This window comes from Linepithema humile, chromosome 1 (assembly GCF_040581485.1).
Source record: "Linepithema humile isolate Giens D197 chromosome 1, Lhum_UNIL_v1.0, whole genome shotgun sequence".
In the NCBI taxonomy this organism is placed as follows: Eukaryota; Metazoa; Arthropoda; class Insecta; order Hymenoptera; family Formicidae; genus Linepithema; species Linepithema humile.
In genome coordinates this window covers 5,746,772-5,767,057 of record NC_090128.1, presented here as the reverse complement: position 1 = coordinate 5,767,057, position 20,286 = coordinate 5,746,772, and the positions used below count along the sequence as shown (strand labels likewise).

At 42.0% G+C, this 20,286-nt stretch overlaps 1 protein-coding gene and 1 long non-coding RNA gene across 6 annotated transcripts in view; one reads left to right on the top strand and one right to left on the bottom strand.

Annotated features, from left to right (window-relative positions):
• Positions 1 to 20,286, bottom strand: part of LOC105679894 (MAP/microtubule affinity-regulating kinase 3-like) — a 316,827-nt gene that overhangs the window by 15,915 nt on the left and 280,626 nt on the right. For all 4 annotated transcript variants that reach the window (XM_067361177.1, XM_067361178.1, XM_067361176.1 and 1 more), the window contains 2 exons: positions 18,084 to 18,212; positions 12,408 to 12,574 (listed from right to left, as the gene is read on the bottom strand). In XM_067361177.1, the coding sequence (XP_067217278.1) occupies positions 12,408 to 12,574; positions 18,084 to 18,164 (248 nt within the window). In that variant the 5' untranslated portion in view covers positions 18,165 to 18,212. The remainder of the gene's footprint in view (positions 1 to 12,407; positions 12,575 to 18,083; positions 18,213 to 20,286) is intronic.
• The window catches only part of LOC105679896 (uncharacterized), a 203,571-nt gene that overhangs the window by 16,394 nt on the left and 166,891 nt on the right, over positions 1 to 20,286 (top strand). The window lies entirely within an intron of this gene.

The following is a 20,286-nucleotide window of genomic DNA, read 5'->3' as shown; positions in this document are numbered from 1 at the left end:
CTTTAAAAAGTCCGACAAAAATTTCATGATAGTATTATATTTTAATGCGAATTTAAATGTGCCAGAACTGAGTGGTAAAATGATAAAAACACCTACACGTGGCGTTGCCCGTTATTTTTATCTTTTCATAACAGAGTGAATTAAAGCTACTTGTTAATCCTCATTGTTTCACGAACGTTGAGCCCCCGGTTCGGACAATCAATTTGTGATCGAACATATCCATCTGTTTGCTCCGCGACGAAAATGCAACGCGGTGCGGAACCCACGTAATTGCGAGCGTTAAATTTTACAGTGTGTATGTAGTGCGACGCGGTGCGATCGCAGCCAGGAAATCCAATTTCGGCGAAAAAGATTGCATCGCAAGCATTGGTGGCGAATTGCACGATCGAATGCGGGCAAAGCAGATGTTATATATAAGCACGTTTAATTTTTTAATATTAAAGTTATATTAAATTTGATGAAACGTTTTAATACGAAATTCGCGCGAAAACAGATTTATTTGTAATCAGATTAAGATAAATTTTATTGCGTAACTTTTCGCATAATCCTGGCGTTGTACAAAAGAATGAAGAGCCGAACAAATCGACGGTATTGGCGAACAAACTAGGGAGCAAATCAAAAGTTCTTCCGATAAGGTTTGCCGCGAACGGATACAGTTTCCAAATGGTCGATCAGGCAGTGATATTAGAGACACATCTTTTCCATTAGAACGTGTCAGGCCGTACGAGAGAGCATCAATCTCCGTGTAAATTAGTTCTCCTCGGAGACTCCGTTCTCTTTGGTCCTTAACCTCCTAATACCGGATTTGCTGATTTTGGCTTCTCTTTTTTCTTTTATGAACGACCGAAATCACTCTCCGTCGAACTCACGAATTCTGACATTTGTCACTAATCCCACTCTCTGTCCATGATATTATTTAATACGTCGCGAGAATAACCCGGGCATTAGGCATACATATATTAAATATACATTAAGATAGCGACAGTGTTTCTCGAAGCTTACCAAGTTGTTTAAGATTAAATGAAGTCAACTCTAAATTTAAAGCAACGTTCCGTTATTAATATTAAACAGTCGTATTATCATTAAATAAGATCGAAGATTGTGCACGGCACAGTGTGACATTGAGCGCATGTATACATGTCAGACATTCTGAGGAAGATCACGGCAAGCAATTTGCAAGTTTGAGTTTGAGGCTTCTCGGGTTTCTCGGCCGAGTCAATGAACGTTGTTTTTACGATCAATCTATCGGGAATTCGTGGATTACGGCGAGCCACTGCTACTGCTGTTAAAGAATCCGACGAGTTGATGGAGGCGAGTAGAAATGGAGATATGAAAAGAGGTGTATCGGCAGAAGGAAGGGAAAACAAGGTGCAGAGACGAGGGTGGAAGGGCGGGTGATCTTACCAGAAGTACTTCGGGTATGAGAGTCTCTCTCACTGGCCTGAGAGCGGCAAAAGATGAAAGATATCTGAGATTAGTCTAGCTATTCCGCTGCAAGCTTGCCCGAATATGGGTTTATATTGCTCTTTCGCTTTTATAGCGTTCGACTATAAACTCGCTTGAGTCGGGTTTTTCGTGGCGCCGCGTGCACATTTACACCGCGGGCTTTAAAAAAAATCACTAGCGTGCGCGAGTGGATAGTTAAATATTCGTATTTATCATTTTATAGCTATCGTACGTAACTATGTTCCAGTCGAGCGGTAATGATTGCAATAGTACATAAAATGAAAATAAAAACTATAGACTAAAATTTGAATTTACTTTGATATTTACAAAATCAACCAGCGATATATTTCAACGATATATTCATAGAGAAGTCGTTAACTTTAATGTTTATATTTTTTAAAAGCAATATAGTAATAAAACAGAAATGGAGATGAAAATGTCGGGATTATAAAGATGTTAAGGCCAAAGTCACAAAAAATGAAGTGACCATGATTGTATGCGTGCGCTGTCATAGGTATATGAAGATTGATGTATTCGATATAACTTCAATGCTATTCAACATCATAAGAATACTATACACGATAATGTATTGGCGATGTTGTGGGATATACAAGTAAAAATTTGCATAATGGAGTACGAGAGAGAGAATGAGACAGAAAAGAAATTGATGCAGGGGGGGAGGAGAAAGGGAAAGAAATCATGGGGGCAAAAGAAGGAAAGGGGACGCGAAGGACCTATTGCGAATTCTGTATTGCGAACGATGCACTTGACGGGGAACAGAAGGGCGCAAATGCGCCATTATCGGATGCATAAAGCGCGCCAGACTGTTACGCGTATTTACGCGCGTTTTCTTGGGGAGAGAAAAAAGAGGAAGGAGAGGCGAATTCATTAGCAAATTACCGAAACAATCATTGCTCGTATACAAAGCTATTATAAGACGAGGAACAATATCGCTCTTGCAACGAGTCGCGTATATATTTCTCTCCAACTCTTTGCCAGAAAAAAAACGCTCGTCGATAATCTAGCCACCACTTTCCCGCGCTAAGTGAATCTGAACCTGAACGCGTATGTCTAGCTTTACGCGTCGTGACTTTGAAATGCCGTTGCGCTGGTCATTAAGATTCATGGAAAAGACGACAGGACCGACACAACATCGTTGCGCAAGATTTAAGATAGACGATTGAAAAGACGACGGTCAAGGTACGGGAATGGGTGTGTAGCCTTGGACTATCTCAACCGATCGGTAGAGGAAGCGAAAAAAATTGCATAATCCATTCGCGGACAGCGCTCTTAGATTTGTAAATGCATTTGTTTTACAAATGAACAAAGTACAAGTTTGTTAGCCCATTAGACTCACGTGTGTAGAATTTATTTGAAGGCGCGATTTGAAGGTGAATTATAAGTATGTATTTTTAATCAATTTCCTGTTCTTACATATATTATTTTTTAACACAATTTTTATAATTGTATACTGTTCAATGTGCTACTTGATTTTCAATCATTTTTATATTGAAACTCTGACTTTGATTTAATTTTTTACGACAGCTTCTTCACTTTTTAGTTCATGATATTTATTTCCAATATACAATATTACGATAGATTGGATCAATTTAAATAAATTATATGCTGTTTTTCCGTCGCAATTTCCGAGTGAGAATTGTCTCTCCCTTCAGTCTTTTATTTCTCGAATGGAAAAATCCCGTCGGCGTCGCGAGTCCTTCATCGATGTTCAGGGAAAAGCTCCCTAGCGGTAACTCCATAACGGTGAATCGTGGCCAACAGTGCAGTGCAGCGCGTTTCCTCTGTTGTATGCAAATGCAACCGGATGGCGTCAGCGCGTGCCGCGCATTAACAATGCTAGTTGACCTTGCGCGATCGATCGCGCTGCTAATCCGAGGCTCCCCGACGTTTGCTCGCTCGCTCATTCGCTCGTGCGAATTTTCCAATGCAAATGTAACGCGACGGTGTCGCAAAAGGATGCAATGCGGAAGTACTTTATTTTTCCCACGGAAATTGAATTGACGGGAAACGCAAAACGAAAACCAGTGCTACTGCGCGCTACCGACGACACGTAGCGTCGCGTCACTTCAATGCCGTCGAGACTCACGAGACGCGGAAATGCGTGTATTTTGATAAAGGCGTCTCTCTAATCGTTCATTTATTTCTGGAAATTCTTCCGCTCGCTTTGCGAAATTCTCCGCTCTGGAAACCGAGCGAATCACTGTTGAACGGTATTGGGATATATTTCGAGATGTTTTCGAGCAGATACGCTTTTAGATTCGCCACGACGAATCCGACGAAAATCCCGTGATTTGCATTCATCCTATACACGAGAGACGCTCGCAATCTCCTCTCGACGAATAAAACGCGAGCCATTAAAGTTGAAAGCGCTTCTTCGAAATATAATTGATGGAACGAGAATTATTAAATATTTCTTTGAAAGCTAAGGTTTAAAATCGGAAGAATCAAAATTGCTACAACTTAGATAAATTCAAATTTTGATGCTACAGAGATACGAAAATAATGTTCATTTTTATTCACGACAATTTGAGACAATTGATGCATACGTTTCTCCGTATATGCACCATTGAAAAAATGGAACACATTACAGAGAGATGTTCGTATGTCTTACGTTACGCTCTGTCAAATGCGCAAAACTTGTTAGCGTCGCGGATAAACACGGCGACAATCCTGTTGAGGCGATTTCGAAAAAGTATCTCAATCACGGACGATTTGCTCCGCGCTCGAGGAAGTCGTCTGAAAACACAATATCAGATATTCAAGAAGTCTTGTTACAACGACGCGGATATATTGCGCTCTCTTTGTGTGAGGAGGGATCTGTAGTATTAAGTCAATACCATTTTCGTGATTATTCAATACGAACAAAAAAATTAATCAAATTTAATCAAATTAATTTGTCAAACAAAATTTATTTTTGTTCGAGGAAAAAAAAATTAATCTCTTCTGAAATAGAATTCATGTTCTGCTTAGCGAAAAGATATTAATAGAGAAACATTTTTAAGATTAAACATTTGCTGTTCGTTAAAATGTGTTTTCACATATATCGCAAAACGGGTTGCAATTAAAGCCACGTCGCGTTTAAGGAGAAATAATTGTCCCGAGCAAGTCGCGTTACAAAACGGGGAAGGATCGATGCGCTCCGCGCTCGAATTTTTTTCAACGACCGCGAAAGATATCATATTGATTTCTGGAAGCTGTGTGGACCCTCGGTCTCCGTTGGCCGGGAACGATCTCTTGCCCGGTCCCCGCCCATCGAAACCCCAGGAAAATTCTGCTCGTTCGCCATATTCTCTCGTTCTCCTCCCCCTCGCCCCTCGAATGCTTTTCCTAACACCGAGCAGTTGAGCTCTAATTGCGTTTCCCGCCTAGCTCGGTCCCTCGATCCTTCCGCTACAGTCATTCCTCTTCAAGTACTCGGACCGGAGCCTTTTGTATACACACGTACGTACACGCGCGCGGCGCTACTCGCAATCCCGGAATTCCTTGCCGAGGGGATGTTGCGACAGGATCCGCTCGATCGGACGCATCCAATACACCCCTGTGCTGAAAGCAATGGTCCGCGACTGGATTTTCTCTCGGAGGCAATTCAAAGATCCGAGCCGAACTAGGTGCGCGAGAGAGTGAGTGCTATCGATTCGAATACCCGGCATACAAGGTTTAGCGATTCCCATAAAGAGGATAAACGTGAAAAAGCTTAACCCATTAGCTGCCACCGTTTGCGTTTAAGGATCAGCGTCCTTGATCGTTGATCGACTATGAGCTTGCCGGGGAACTGCTACATGACAATTTATACACAGATGAAAAAAGTTTGCCGACGGAAAAAAAATTAATTTGCGTAGCGTACTGTAGCAAGTTTTATGAATCGGATAGCTGAAAGACTTGTTTTAAGAATACTAATTTTATTTACTGAAAATATTACTTTGCGCTATAACGAAAAATTGATTTTAATTCTACCATCAAAACGTATTTGCAGAGGATAGATTATTTTGCTGTAGCAGTAAATTAAATTTGTTTTTGCACAGCAATTTCGTCCTTCCGCAAAATAATCCACTCAGATTTTTCTCTAATATTAAGTAATTGGTTGTAGTAGCAAAGTTTGTTCGCTTTCATATTGAATATGCAGCAGCAGCGACGGTTTTGCTGTGACAGCAAAATTATTTTTCTCCGTACAGATTAAAACGGAATTAGCAAATATTTGTACGCCGCGCAAGATTCGGTTGACTTGTGATTGATAATTGTTGGTTTTTCCTAAAACAGATCCTTTTCATTTTCAATTCTTTATTGGGTTAGAGCCGCTTTTTAATCAGACTTTTCTCGGGCGCGGACATGCGCGAGAATCAATCTCGAAATCGCTGAGTCTTAATCTTTTTCGCAATGGTGAGAAACCGCAGCGAGCGAGCGGGGCGATTGCGCCGGCTTCTTCCCCCTTTTTTATACGCTTTTTCCTTCGCGCCTATCGATCTCGTCTTTCTCGCTTGCGAGTCTTTACGCCCCGCCAATCCCGTTCGTGTTTCCGATCTTCTCACCCTCTTTGCGAACGCGGCAAGAACCGCGGGTTTCGCCCGGAATTGCTACTGCGTCCCTCTCTCTCGTAAGACCGCCCCACAGACTCGACATACAGATCTCCTTAATTGATTTAAGAAATAAATCACCCGGCTGAGTGCCGGGCGAATGGACAAACCGTACGTGCCTTCGATTTGTTCTTGCTGCCGCTTCCGCTTTTCTTTTCCGGAGACAAATCGCGCCCCGGTAAGCGTTTTACAGAATAAATTAGTATTGGTAGAGAGGGCGTCGCTCCTTTTTATCTCTCTTTATTGTCGTACATTGATTACACCGGCTTTTTCGTATTACGATTCTAACGGGATACAGAATTGGTACAGCGGACAGCTGTTCTTGAAAGCGGACAGATATTCTCCGCCAGTAACTGTGAAGTTAATCTTCGTTTCTCGGTTTAGGTCCACTCGATAAATATTTTTACATTTAACTTTTTTGATTAATATTTTTTCCTTTAGGAATTTCCATAAAACCATCGCATTGATTATATTTAGAATAGCGAAAATATAAAATTTTGTGTTAAAAATAAATTAAAATTTGCGATACAAAAATAGCGGTGGATAATCCACGCAAGGCTATCCGTGTAGCCTAAGCGGTTTCCTGTTAATTAATACTTTACAAGAGGTTCAGAAATGGCTGTGCTAAGAGTAGGCCCGATTCCGGCTATACGGCCACTTTGGCTTCGAGATGATCCGGCAACCGCGCTATCTCGCTCCGTCTCCGGCGGCCAGTTTACTTGTTATGAAAGTTTAAATTAATTTCGAGGTAATTTCCGTGCGGTAATGGCGCGCGCCGCGCGTACGATGGAGACCGCAGGAGGTCCCAGTCTTCCCGAAGGCGGCCCGCCGCCTCCGTCTTATCGCTGGAAAAACAATCGAGTCCGTTCCTCCACCCTATATCACGCTCCTGTCAACTGCCGGCGCGGGAGGCCAGGAAATATCGCCCTCGTGGTCCGACTCATACCCGTAGAAACTTTTCTGTGGCACCTGCGCCCCCGGGGGCTGATCAAGTTCGATGCCCGGCGAGTTACGGGGCACACCTGCCGCGCATTCGACATTGCGATTCCGCAAGTAATAACTAGGGATTGGATTATTTAAATAATTTAATGTCGGACTATGCAAAAGGTGAAAGGAAGATACAAAAGTAAGAAACACAGGATTGTCACTTTGATATTTTTAGAAAAATATTAGTGACTTAATAGCGATAGAAAAGTATTCGTCGCATATTGAAGCACTGTTAATGGCAAAGTTTTTTTTATAAATATTATAATGTTAACTCTCTTAGTCTCTTATTCTATCATTTAAAGGTTATTATTTTGCTTAAATGAGTTTTTGAGTTTCGAATAGAAGTTATGAAAAAATTAGAATATTCTTATCCATGATGATGGCCGTGTCATATCTTTTACGGCGAGGCATGATATCGATTACGAAACTTGGAAGGTAACGTGTCCATTACGGGTGGCGTAGTAAATCGGGGAGCAATCCTGCACACTTTAAATTCTCTCCACCACGGGAATAATCGAACTCGTGCTTTCGATGGAAACGAGCGTCCTCGTGCAGCTCCAGCAAGCATAATAAATATTATTTCAGAATGGCCGCCGGCGAATTATATTTAAGTATGACCGCAGAGTAAAGCCGATTTCACACGGATAAAGTGGCGTATCATAAATTTATTATAGAAAATAGATCAGTGATTCGTAATCCTTTCAGCAGCTAGTACACTCTTGTGATTTTCCAGATCTTTCTCACTAAATTCTATTGAATCTACATAAAAGTGTCATCTAAATAATAAACAATAAAAAAAGAAAATTATGAAAATCATCAATAATTGACTATTGCAGTTTGATAATAATTTATAACTACATAATATAATCAGAAACTAGTGTAGTATCATATGTTAATTTTTAGATAATCTTTAGTTATTTCATAATCTATAAATATTACAAAGATTGAACAGTTTCATTGCTGATCGATAAATTTTATTGGTTGATTTATTTTGCGGTTGATTCGTGTGAAACTGGCATAACTGCCGATTCAGTTTCGCCGCGATTCCAAGTTGAAATTGCTCGGTGCGAGAGCTGAGGGAGAGCTGTCGCAATGAGCGGACGTGTTCGAGGTGTGCACGGGGCGCAAGATATCGAGCGATATCGTTTCCATGTAATAGGCAATACGTTATTGAGGCTCGGCACCGGCCTCGAAATATACTCGTATTCCCATGTTAATACGGATTATCGAGCCGACCCGTTCGCGGTTAGTACAAATGCTAAAGTTCGTGGAACACTACCGCGTGACTGCGTCGTGAGACCGGCGGGCATCGTTGCACTTTTGCCATCAATTGATCCGATCAGCCGACCGATCGACCGTTTCGTCACGCTGCTCGCTCTCGGTGATCGGTCCGATATTGTTACACATGTCATCACTTTTCGTCATACCATAAATGCACCGAGAGCTTTCTATCTGCGAAACTTAAATGTTTCTCTCGTTGGGTTTCAATATAAAAAAAATTATTTTTTCCCTCATAACTTTCAACGTCGACACATTAATTAGGAATTCATTAAAATATATATTTTATGATTAAAGAAAAATATTTTTAGCAATTGAACATAAATCGAGCCAATTAATTTTACACAATAAGTATGAAATTTTTTGATGTTTCAAATAATTATCATGCGTGAAAACACGCTATAACTATTTGTTACCATCTCGCGTATTGTCCTCCTCCAGTCGGCCTCACGAAAAACTTTCTCGAAGAGAAGAGAGGGAAGGGAGGGGGAGAAATAATCGTGCTCTGTGCGGGAGAGAAGAGAATTGAAGCGACATCCGGGCGACGACGAACGCTGGTAGAATAGGAATGGTAGAATAAAACGAGCTTGTACGCGAGATCAAGGTCACTGGCGGCGAACGGAGCCACACACAATTAGCCAGCCTCGTAGACTCGATTAGCCAGCCGGCGGAAGCGCTCTGGACCGGCGAATCTACGCGTATAACGGGCCGAAGGATATACAGGCACCGTAAGCACTATACTTAGGCGGATAACCGAGTGCTCGTGTCCATTAACGTCTCTACCGCTAGCCGCTGATACTTTCCGAGATACTTTTCCGCCTTTCCCACTCCCGCTTCTTTTGCACGTGACCTTAGGACAGATGGAGAGAGAGAGAGAGAGAGAGAGAGAGAGAGAGAGAGAGAGAGAGAGAGAGGCGAATTTATCCTAGATTATTACGGTACTGACTTCTGTTGAATATTCGCCGCTTACGTCTCTACGATCCTTTTGCACCGGAGAACTTTGACCTCACACGCCGCTGTAGAGCAGCATTTGAAAGTTCTATCCCTGCACTTTCAAGAACGGTAAATAAATACGGCATAAATAAGCTCACGTTCGGATCTTTTCGTGTCTTGTATTCACGTATGGAGAAATAGATTTTGCGGATTTGTACTTTTAGTTTTATTTCAATTTTATTCACAGTATCGTGAAAATTGGTAAGTTTTTCTTATACTTTTATAGATGAATAAGTAAACTTGAATATCCGTTACATAAAAATCAGCAAGCCAAATAGGAAAGTAATCTCTTCTTATAGAGGAAAATAAATGTATTGTTAAGAATAATAATCGTTATATATGCCTAAGCAAGTGCATAAAACGATCATTATCAGTTGCGTCAAATATCGTCGACGAGCAACGCGGCGGTACTTGATTTACACCTTTATCGTTTACTCTTACTACTTGCCGGAACTGGTTTTTCCGCGTAAGTAAAAGCGACGATATACAAGCGAGGCGGCTTTTGCTGAACACATTGAGACTATCTCTCTTTCTCTCTCTCTCTCTCTCTCTCTCTCTCTCTCTCTCTTTCTCTCGTGGCGTGATAGTAATAGCATAGCAGAGAGTCGAGAAATCGTAATCCTACTACCGGTCACGAGGATTCCGCAGGAAGTCCGTGCTCTTGTGCCTCGAGGATCAAGGCTTTGTCCGGCGAATAATGGCGAGGCAAACAGGAGGCATTCGTCGGAATTAAAACGTGAGCTTTCGGTGGTCTCGGTCGAAGAGGCCTGCTGTATTAAAGATCCTTCTCTCTCTTCACAATCTTCTCTCGTCGAAAAAAGTTGCGAAAAATCTGTCGAATAATATAACGCGGCGGTGCATGAAAATATCGAGCAAAAATAAAGGCCAAGCAATTTTTCATTCATTGCTTACATAATTCTATTTCATTATTATTTATCAATTTTTCTTGATATTTTCTTTCACAGAATTTAGAGTAAAAATCAGAATTTAGAGTAAAAAATAGAGTTATTAAATAACACGCAATGTCTATTGCGATCCGCAATGAATTGCTTTTTGCAATTTGATCAAACTATTCAAAGAAATTTCAATCAGGTATATCGATCATTATATTAATCACAATTTAGCCGAAAATAACTAAAAAAAAAAATAAATAAATAAATAAACCACTATCGCAAAAATAATTCGAAGTGCACTCGAAGAGAAGTTGTAACATCAGAAATAAGTCAGAACAGTTTGTCTTAATCTAAGGATATCTAGCGCGGCAAAAAAGAGTGCATCCGCGAGCAGTGATCGTTAACTATCCTTAGCACAAAATCTTCTCCATTCCCATTAGTAGGCCCTATCTCTCTCTCTCTCTCTCTCTCTTTCTCTCTCGCTGTCTCCCGCGACCGAAGAACGGGCTAATCTCTCGAGGGGTTAAGCGATCGCTTATAGCGATTTTCCTAACCCTCCTCGCAAGATCCCTCGCGGTCCGACATTCTCTTTCCATCCCCCCGCTCCCTGCCCTCCCTCGACGTGCGAGTCCGTGAGAGCGACGATCTATCACCATCATCTGAGATTGAGACTTTGCGCCTTCGACGAAAACAAACTGCCGCGGCGTACGCCATATTGCCAACTACTTTATATTCTCCGATCCTTTGCCGAGCAACGGAACTAGTCCTCGTCGCGGCGCGTCACGTGCGTGCGTCATTACGCCTTTTCTTTCTCGCGGGGGAAGCGCCGCGACACCTTCTTTACAAATGTATTGAAAATCAACCATCCCTTCTCGTGTGACATATATAATATCGCGATGCTCACGAAAATATCGCGATACGTGTTTCCGCGCCGAGGATGCTAATGCACTCGCAATATAAACGGTGACTGGAAGTACAACGTATTCTTTTAAATGTCTGCAGATTCCGCGGATTCGTGTAGTTTGATGTAGCTGTATAGCTGTCGATGCCGACAGAAACAAATATCGTTTTTATTAGTTCAATTTCTAGTACAATAGCGATCAAAAGGACACGCAGTTACATAGCGGGACACCCTATATGTTTTCGACTGCGGGGAGTCGTCGTGAAAAAATGATCCACGATTTCGATTTAGCAGCCTTACTTATACTCGCGCGTTCCGCAATATGTTGGCGCAGTATAAAAATACAATATATGATGAAAAATGAGGACGATAAATGGCACCTTGTATTTCAATTTTAGATTGTGACGCTAACTTTTTATATTAAAGCAAGTTGTAGGGAGCCTCGAATCATATTTCGCTAAAGCGCGTTTGCGGTAATCCTTGGATGCAAGATATATAAATAGGAATCGTTTCCAGTCTGATAAATTAAACAGCCAGCGAAATTAGCACACGCGTAATGCAGCGAACCTGCCCGTGTTGCCAGTCAATTAATTCAGGGAGCCGCGTTTAATCGTCGGACGAAGAATGTTCCCTCGGCCACGGGAAGCGCGCGAGCAGGGATCCTCGCGAGTATAATTCCGTCCGTAATAAACAGGGACACGCGTCGTTATCGACACGGCGCGATCGTACGAGACGGGACGGAAGAGTGGTTCTCCGGGATCGCGATCGCAAGCGCTCCCTCGTGTGTAATGCATCGGGCGATTTCTTTATTTAAATGTTACGGCCGGCCAACACCGTACATCACCGCGGTCAACTGGAAAAAAGACACGACACGTCGTGCTATTGAATATTATTAGACCGTGGAGGATAAACGCGCAAGTAGACGATTGCATTCGATAGATCCTCATGAGATTATTGCATCTTATGGTCAATTTATGCTATCTGCATAAATATTTCCGCTAGCGAATATCGTGATATAATAAAATAAAATTTTTCCAATAAAATAATCTTTAATTTTTCTTACTTTTTAATCAAATTAGAGGAGGTTTTTAAAAAAATATAAATTTGAATTAACATAATAATAATTAAAATGTTATAAGAATTTTGATCTTTTTGCCTTTAGATTGACAATGAGTTTTTGTTTTATAAAAGAAAATTTAGAGCTTCGTAAATTGTTTTTATATAGAAAACTACGGAAAGTTTTGACCCGGCCGCGGGCTGCCACGCGAGATTGTTCGGAAATTTACGCACAGCGTGGTTAAAACATGGATGACTCACCGGTGAACGACTCCTCTCGAGTGCATGTACTTGAGCGCGGCGACCAGCTGTCTGGCATAGAGCCTGGCCGTGTTCTCGTCCAGTTTACCGGCCGGCTGCTCCTTAATGTGCGTGCACAGGTCGCCACCGGTCGCGAGTTCCGTCACGAGATAGTACACGGATCCGCACTGTAAGCAAGTGTGTAATTAAACCGTTATCGATTTGCATCGATTGCGCGGATACATCGCTGTACGACCCTAAGAGATACAGCAACACGAGAGTTTCGTAATCATCAGATTTTTACATGCTAAATTACTCGGATGTTTTTTGATTAAAATTCCAGAACTCGTATAATTTCATTGTACTTTAATTTTATTGTAAATACAAGAAAACGCATTTTGCGTCAAGCATATTTTATAAGAATTTAAATTTATAAAAATTATATTGAGAATAGCAATAAATATAGTCATGTCTTGGTTTTGAAGAAACTTCTGTTTGCAGGATATAATTAAAATTTACAACTATATACATTTGAATTGTGCAAATGAAAAAAAAGCTTGCACGATTCATGATGTCGCATTATAAATTTAATAACTTAGAACATACACGCGCGCCTTTTCTAATTCTCTTTCCTTCCTTGGTGCAAGTAAATATTTATTGGAATCAAATAAATATTTATTTGGGCTAAGTAAATATTTATTTGATTCAAGTAAATATTTATTTGATTCAAGTAAATATTCACTTGAATCAAAAAAATCATTTACTTGAATGAAGAAAATATTTACTCGGATCAAATAAATATTTAATAATTGATTGATAGAAAGATTTAGAATAAATTATTAGAATTAGGAAATGATAGAAAATAAAAGGGAATATAATTGATTGATAGAAAGATTTAGAATAAATTATTAGAATTAGAAATACAATATATATTATTTGAGAATTTGATCTTTCTCTAATTCTAATAATTATTTCTAAATCTTTCTATGAATCAAATTCTAAAACAATATATAATTTTAATTCTGTATAAATAAATAATTCTCTAATTAAAATAGATACTTACCTCAATGTAATAAATTGTATCCATTTGTTAAACACTTTAAACTTTAATGAATACCACTTTAAACTTAATAAACACCACTTTAAACTTGTTCTGTCAAACGTCACGTTCATAAAGTCATACAGCTTTATGTCAATACCACTTTAAACTTAATAAACACCACTTTAAACTTGAGCTGTCAAACGACACGTACATAAAGTCATACAGCTTTATGTCAAAATACAAGCTGTCAACGCGTACTTCGGGACAGATAAACCGATCGATAACCGTCGCATAGCAACGAAAAGAGGCTTCAAAAGTCAATAACATGCCTTTTTTAAGAGTGGATCCTGCGTAATTTTTTCTCATCTTTTTGTTTCGTGCGGCTTGCTGCCGAATTGCGGCTATATATTAGTCGCCACTCGTGAAAATAGAGCAACAAGCAACGAGCTGTCGGGACCGGTCGTGCGAAATTGATCACGCGCATTTAAAATGCACCGGGAGGCGGAGGCGCGTTACAATTATCGAGAAAGCGTTTCCCGAATTTTGCGCGTGCTCGCGAGACACGAGCATGGACCTCGTCGATTAAGCGATTATCTTAATGCAACGATATGCATGCGGCGACAGCGAGCGAGCATGCGTCAACGCGTGAGTAGCGAATTACGGTCGAAGCGAATTCGTCGCGACTGGCGAATCGGTGTTCTCCAGGCGCCGATGATTATTTAATTCTTTTGGCCTGGCCGCATTGGAGTAGTCCGATTGCTTTAATTATGGATCGTGTGGGTCACACGAGATCCGAATAAATATCGCTTTCGCGCAGCGCGACTGAATGTTAAACAGAAATCAGACGGAACAAGATTCATAACTTGTCTTTTTGCTATTAGTTGCTTCAAGGATTTCATATAGCATTCCTTGCAACAAGATTTTACGAGATAAAATGTAAAACTTGACATGAATCTTTTAAATAAGGAGAAGGAAGAGACTTCTTAAGATGTAAAGTGTGTTGTCATGAACTGGATAGACAATTCATTCGATAGTCAGTTGAACAACCGGTTAGAAAACAAGTCAGAAACATCGTTTCGCCTGATTTAAGCTTTACACAACACGGGACGCGGCGGAAACAGCGCAGGGAAACTTAGCCGATAGAAACTAAATGAAAATTTCTAAGGGGGTTCGGAGACCACTTGCAAAGTCAATTCGCGAGAGACGCACGTCGCCGCTCTATCTCGTTTGGCAAGAATCGCCGTTTCGTTGGCGGGGGATTCGTTGATACGCCCGGCGCTTGCCAACCAAATCAACGTGAGCCGAGGGTTCCCGGATGGGACGTGAGATACACGATTTCGATATATCACCGTGTACGGGTAAAATAGGAACGTAAATTCGGCGTATGCAAACGAGGGAAGGGAAGACACGGCGCGGCGGAAAAGTCGGAGATAGGAAAGGAATGTGGAAGTCATTCCTCCCGAGCGAAACAAGAAGTGTATGGCGGGGTCGTTCTCGTGCCAAAAAGGTGCGTGTGAGTTGTAGAATCCTGTCCTATCCCGAGCGTAATTTAGAACGGACTCTACCCCAGCGCGAATTTAACCTTTGCGTGTTCTATGATTCTGCGATCGCGGGATTTCTGAATCGCTTCCAGCGGTCGCTTAAATCATTGTCCGCTTAAATCAAACTGTCGTTGCAGGTTTTGCGAACAAATTCTCTTATTTTCTCAACACGGTTGCGCGCAATCGTTCTTCTTAATAAAAACGTCGTGCAAAATGCTCCTCCAAATCTCTACGGTATATTATTTATTAAGATAACATCGTGATTCCCCACCGACGCAACTCAAATTCATTATAATAATCGGCTGCTAACGCGGCTGTTGACGCGTTCACTTTTGTAGCGATTTCATCCCTCGAACGAAGGATGGCGTCGTTGGACGCCAATAACAGGCGAGTCTTATTCGGCTCGTAACATCGGTACCGACATAAAATCGCGCGAGTGGCGCATTTACGGCCGCCGTAGGCCAACAGTAATGACCTTAATTGGCGCTTAAAGCGGCTTTCCTCCAATATTCCGAGAATGAGTAACGCGTTGATGACCGGACATGCATCTTCGTAAAAATTGACAGGCACGCGTGCGCGCTTTCTTATTGCATACAGAATGATTCAGAAGTACCACGTAATTTACGAACATATATTGCACACTTTCTTATTACACAACTATAATAATACAATATATAAGTAATTGAGATGTGTGTGGCTTTAATTAGCTCGAATAATTAGTATAGAATAATTTTTTTTTATTTATGCGATTTCGTAACTGTAATTGTATTTGTATGACTCTTGTGATTTTTTGTTGTTGATATGTAATCAAATAATTAATTATAACAGAATTATTCATATAAATCGCGTCCACGCAAATTTTCATGTTAAATCAGAAAGATGTATCGCGTATCACGAGAGCTACATTTTACTAGAATAAATTATTCATAAATATGGAAATGTGAAAACTTGCGGCAGCGCGTTTGACATCAAAATTCGGATGCTATCAATAATTAATACAAGGGAGACTAACCATTTGCATACTCGATTAGCCCCGGTAGCATCGACGATAGTACGATATCGCTGTTTGAAAACGGGGTCGTCATCGCGTTGCTGACGTATGACCTTACAAAAGCTGAGTTGTCTGGAAAACGAATATATTTTACGATCTGCATGCAGGCACAGATGTTCAAGGGATCCAGTGGAATCGGCAGTCGAAATCGCGCATGAATGTCAGCACCCTAGGCGCGGCTTTCCCGTCGTAAAGATTACGACGTGGAAATGAGATATAAGACGACGTCATATATATCCAATTTGGCGACGGCAAGAAAGGCGAGGCGGAGTCTCATCTCGATATTATCATATTTGCCGTCAGGTGCGAGCATTCTCATCGTCGATATCTCTTCTCCCTCGATGGATAGCTTAAATAAAACAAGACGCACTCCTCTATACGTTTTATAAACGCGAAGAAAGTAATACCATCTGCAGACTATAAAATCATTGCCGTCGAGAGAGAAGAATCGAACGACGCAGTCCCCAAACTCGTTTTCTCCATTTATGAAAACTCACAAAAAAAAAACGCCTTTTTAATGGATATTTGCAGAGATTCTGTAGCATATAATGCTCACATTCTTAAATTATTCGAATATAATTTTTGTATATTATCGCATATTGCAAAAAACGTAACTAAAATTGTTTCTGTGTAGAAATTCGTCTGATAATTTTTGTGGATTAACAAGCACGAAGATATGAAAAATCATGATTTTTCACAAATAAAATGTAATGACTCGTGTGAACGAAATGATTCTGGCAATGTATTCAGCTTGAAAAATTTTACGCGTCTCCGAGGACCGTCGACCGACCACCCCAGCTGTCCGTTCATCTCACGCAAATATTTCGCAGAGCACCGAAATTCTCGAATCGCACGGCAACCGCGCGCGCTCGCCGCGTTTCCGTCATATTTTCCTACGTACTTTATCTTTCCCGGCGCGTATACACCCTTGGTCCTCGTAATTCGATCGTGACGAGCGAGCGCGCGGACTAACAAAATTTTCAGAGTAAACGAGATGAGCGACGCTGCGCCGTCGGAGAGCCTCTGATATCGACGTCCCACACATGAATTCAATTACGTCGTACAAGCATACGAGAGTCCTCCCTCCGGCTTTTTTCCTCTCGCCCGCGTGCCCGCGTACGCTTTCGCTGTGCGCGCGTGCTGCATGCGTGTGGAACCGCGGTCCGCGTGTTGGGTCAACGCTCGCGTCCATAGCGGTCGGGTCACGTACGATACAGTGCATTAATGGGTCCCCGGTCCAGGCTACCTCCGTATCGGCGCGGAAAGGATTGCAACTCAAAAAAATAATTTCCGAGTTTACATCCGCGGATTGAAATCGGTATGATTTCGGCGAGATCAATTTCCGATGCTCGTTGTAGGAAAAATATTGAGCCTTCTATCGTCGCGAATAAACACGGAGAACATTTTCGATGCACTCGCCGTGCTGAAATCTGAATTGAAAATCCGAATATCCGTCGAAAATGCAGCAGTTTATTTATATCGCTAATAAGAGCTCGAAAATTGAGATCGTAAGAAATACACAATCATTTTTCGCCCGAGCCCCAAGTTTCTCGCGAAGCGAAACGCTTGAAGGGGTGAAGTGCTCTTCAACTTCGATACGCATCCGAGTTGGTTCATAAATTTAGCTAAATGGCGTGTTTAATTAAATCCAGAAAGATGGATCATCTTTCTCTCGGGTGGCGTTAACAGACTCCGGCATCGCTGAAATTTCGGGACACTCGCGATTTGTCACGGGTTTCTGACGAACGTCATGTACCGGGTGAGAGTGGCGTGACCGAAGAGCAACGTAGAATCTGGAGGGGCAGAGGGGGGGATAGATTTCCCTAGAAGAGGGATCCGCGAGATGGACTAGCATAGCTCCCTCGTTCTCCCGACGAGGAGTGAATAGATCGTTATATAAAAGGGTACATTGGGCGCAGTTGGATCTTGTTGATTGACCGTGGTAAATCGTCTTTGTTATTAAAAATTCGATTAAACTTCCAATGCGGTCAATTGGGGTGAAAAAAGATTTGATCGATCGTCGAAGTTCCGTAAACTTGCATCCTAAGGTACTTCTCACTCACCCGAATGGTCTCGTAGAGTCTCACGATATTCGGATGCTGCAGCATCGACAGCACCTTTGCCTCTCTCGTCAAGTTCTTCATTACGTAATCCTTCTTACCTTGCCCGACGTCTATTATCTTTATGGCCACCTGGAACAAGTGAAGATACATATAATTAATCAAATGCATAACTAATTTCGGTTTTATTGTTATGGAAAAAATGGTGAAAAATATTTTGAACCTCTTCTCTACGCGATTTTAACGCCACTGAGAGAGTTTTAGATGTAAAAAAGCTTTGAGAGACAAATTAAATTAATTAGTTTGTTTATCATTAATGATATTATTATACATTGTATTTGAATTGCGCTCATCTGTGCACTGTGAGACTGCAAATTGTATGTTATGACGCGTACGTTGAAAACTTCTCCGGTAAATTAAGACGTTGCTGGCAGGTGAATAAATAACCGGCATATGGGGCGATGAGAAAAAAATTTCACGTCAATACGGTGCACCTCCGGTTGAATAAACACTTTATTCGCGCGCACGCACGCGGCTTCTTTCTCGCCTCGCGAGAGATATTTCTTCCCGAGCGAAAAAACGCGTGGAGTTTATCCTCGGGGCTCTTAGGGATCAATCGCCCCGCATTCTCTCCTTGAATTGCCGGCACGTCAAACATCTTCCATATGCCTCCTTGAGGAGCAACGAGCCGCTTTTCCACCGTGCGGAGGGCGAAGGTGGGCGAACGAGAGCGAAAGCGAAAGGAGAAGAGTAGGTACGCGCGCGGGAAGAAGGAGAGATACCTTGGGATTCGAATATGTTAAGACAGCCGCGTGTACGAGGGGACGCGTCTTCCACGGTCCCTTGTCTCTTTGATGTGCCGTAAAGAGCCGGAGGCGGTAATTCACGCGAACCTAAGCGATTGAAATGGTGAACCCGCGAACGAGGGTGCGCAAAGGAGGAAACTGTAACGCGCGCCGAACGAATTATATCAATTGACGCGTATGCGTGTGCGTGCTGAATTGCAAATTAACTCGTGAGAACACGTATCGCCCCCGCAAAGGTCTAACGATTGTCGTCTGAGGCTCTCGAAACATGGATGGCGCAAGTATAAAGAATCGAGAATAGCGTACACACACTTTGGATCTCCAAAGATAAAAAATTTACCTTCGATTAAATAGTTGCTAGTAAATTGTTTTCGAAACAGCGAATGAAAATGTGTATGCGATAGAAACAGCGTTAGACGCCGCGGCGCATTTAAGCGCCACTGGTATTTTCGTTCTTCACGCAATAATCCATGAATCGTATCTCTCAAGATGGAATTTTCTACTGCGGTTTATTACGAGGGAACCCGAATCTTGGGTCCTCAAGTTTCCAGGTTGCCCGGCAGCAGCAGGTCGCATATCATTAGTGGCGTCGGTGGCGCCGGCGTTCTTTGATCTTCTCGCTCTTTCCGTAACGAGTGGGAAAGAGAGAGAGTGAGAGAGAGAGAGAGAGAGAGAGAGGGAGGGGCAAGAACGAAGAGGGAGAAAACGGAAGAGAGAAGTAGAGAGGAAGAGGAGTGCCCCTGTTCCGGGATCGTTCGAGTGAAGCGTATAAGAAAGAGAAAGATGGGGAGAATACAAGAAGGTAGAGAAAAAGAGGAGGGAGACCTTGCGCGTTGAGCTCAAGGTATGCCTGACAGCCTCCCCAAATGATTTGTGGCGCTCTTCGTCCAGATACAAGATACTAATTCTTTGGGCGCTGTCAGTCGACCAGCTACCGCGCGCCACTGTCGCTCTCCTTCTCTCTATCTTTCTCTCTCTTCCCTTGAATATCTCCCTCTTTCTCTCTTTCTCGCCTTATCTCTGTTTGCATTATGTTACAACTCAGTCAACTGACGCGCACTTCGTTTTGTCGCTCCATATTACCGTCACTTCTCCCTCTTTAAGCGTTGTAGCACGGTAGATCGATCTTGGCAGTCAAAGATAATGCGCGATAACGCGTCAAAACTGCATGTAAGGATATTTCTAGGATGTTCACAGGGGCTGTCACAATTTTATATGTACCACCATTTCTGCAGAGCCTCTTCCTTTTCATCTGTCTGATCCTTCTTCCTGCATGTGTGTGGCTTATCTCTGTTTGCATTCTGTTACAAGTGAGTCAATTGATTCCCCCCCCCCCCCCCTTTCTTGTTCGCACATTGTAGTTACGAGTTCGATCTTGGGAACGCAATGCGACTCGTCGA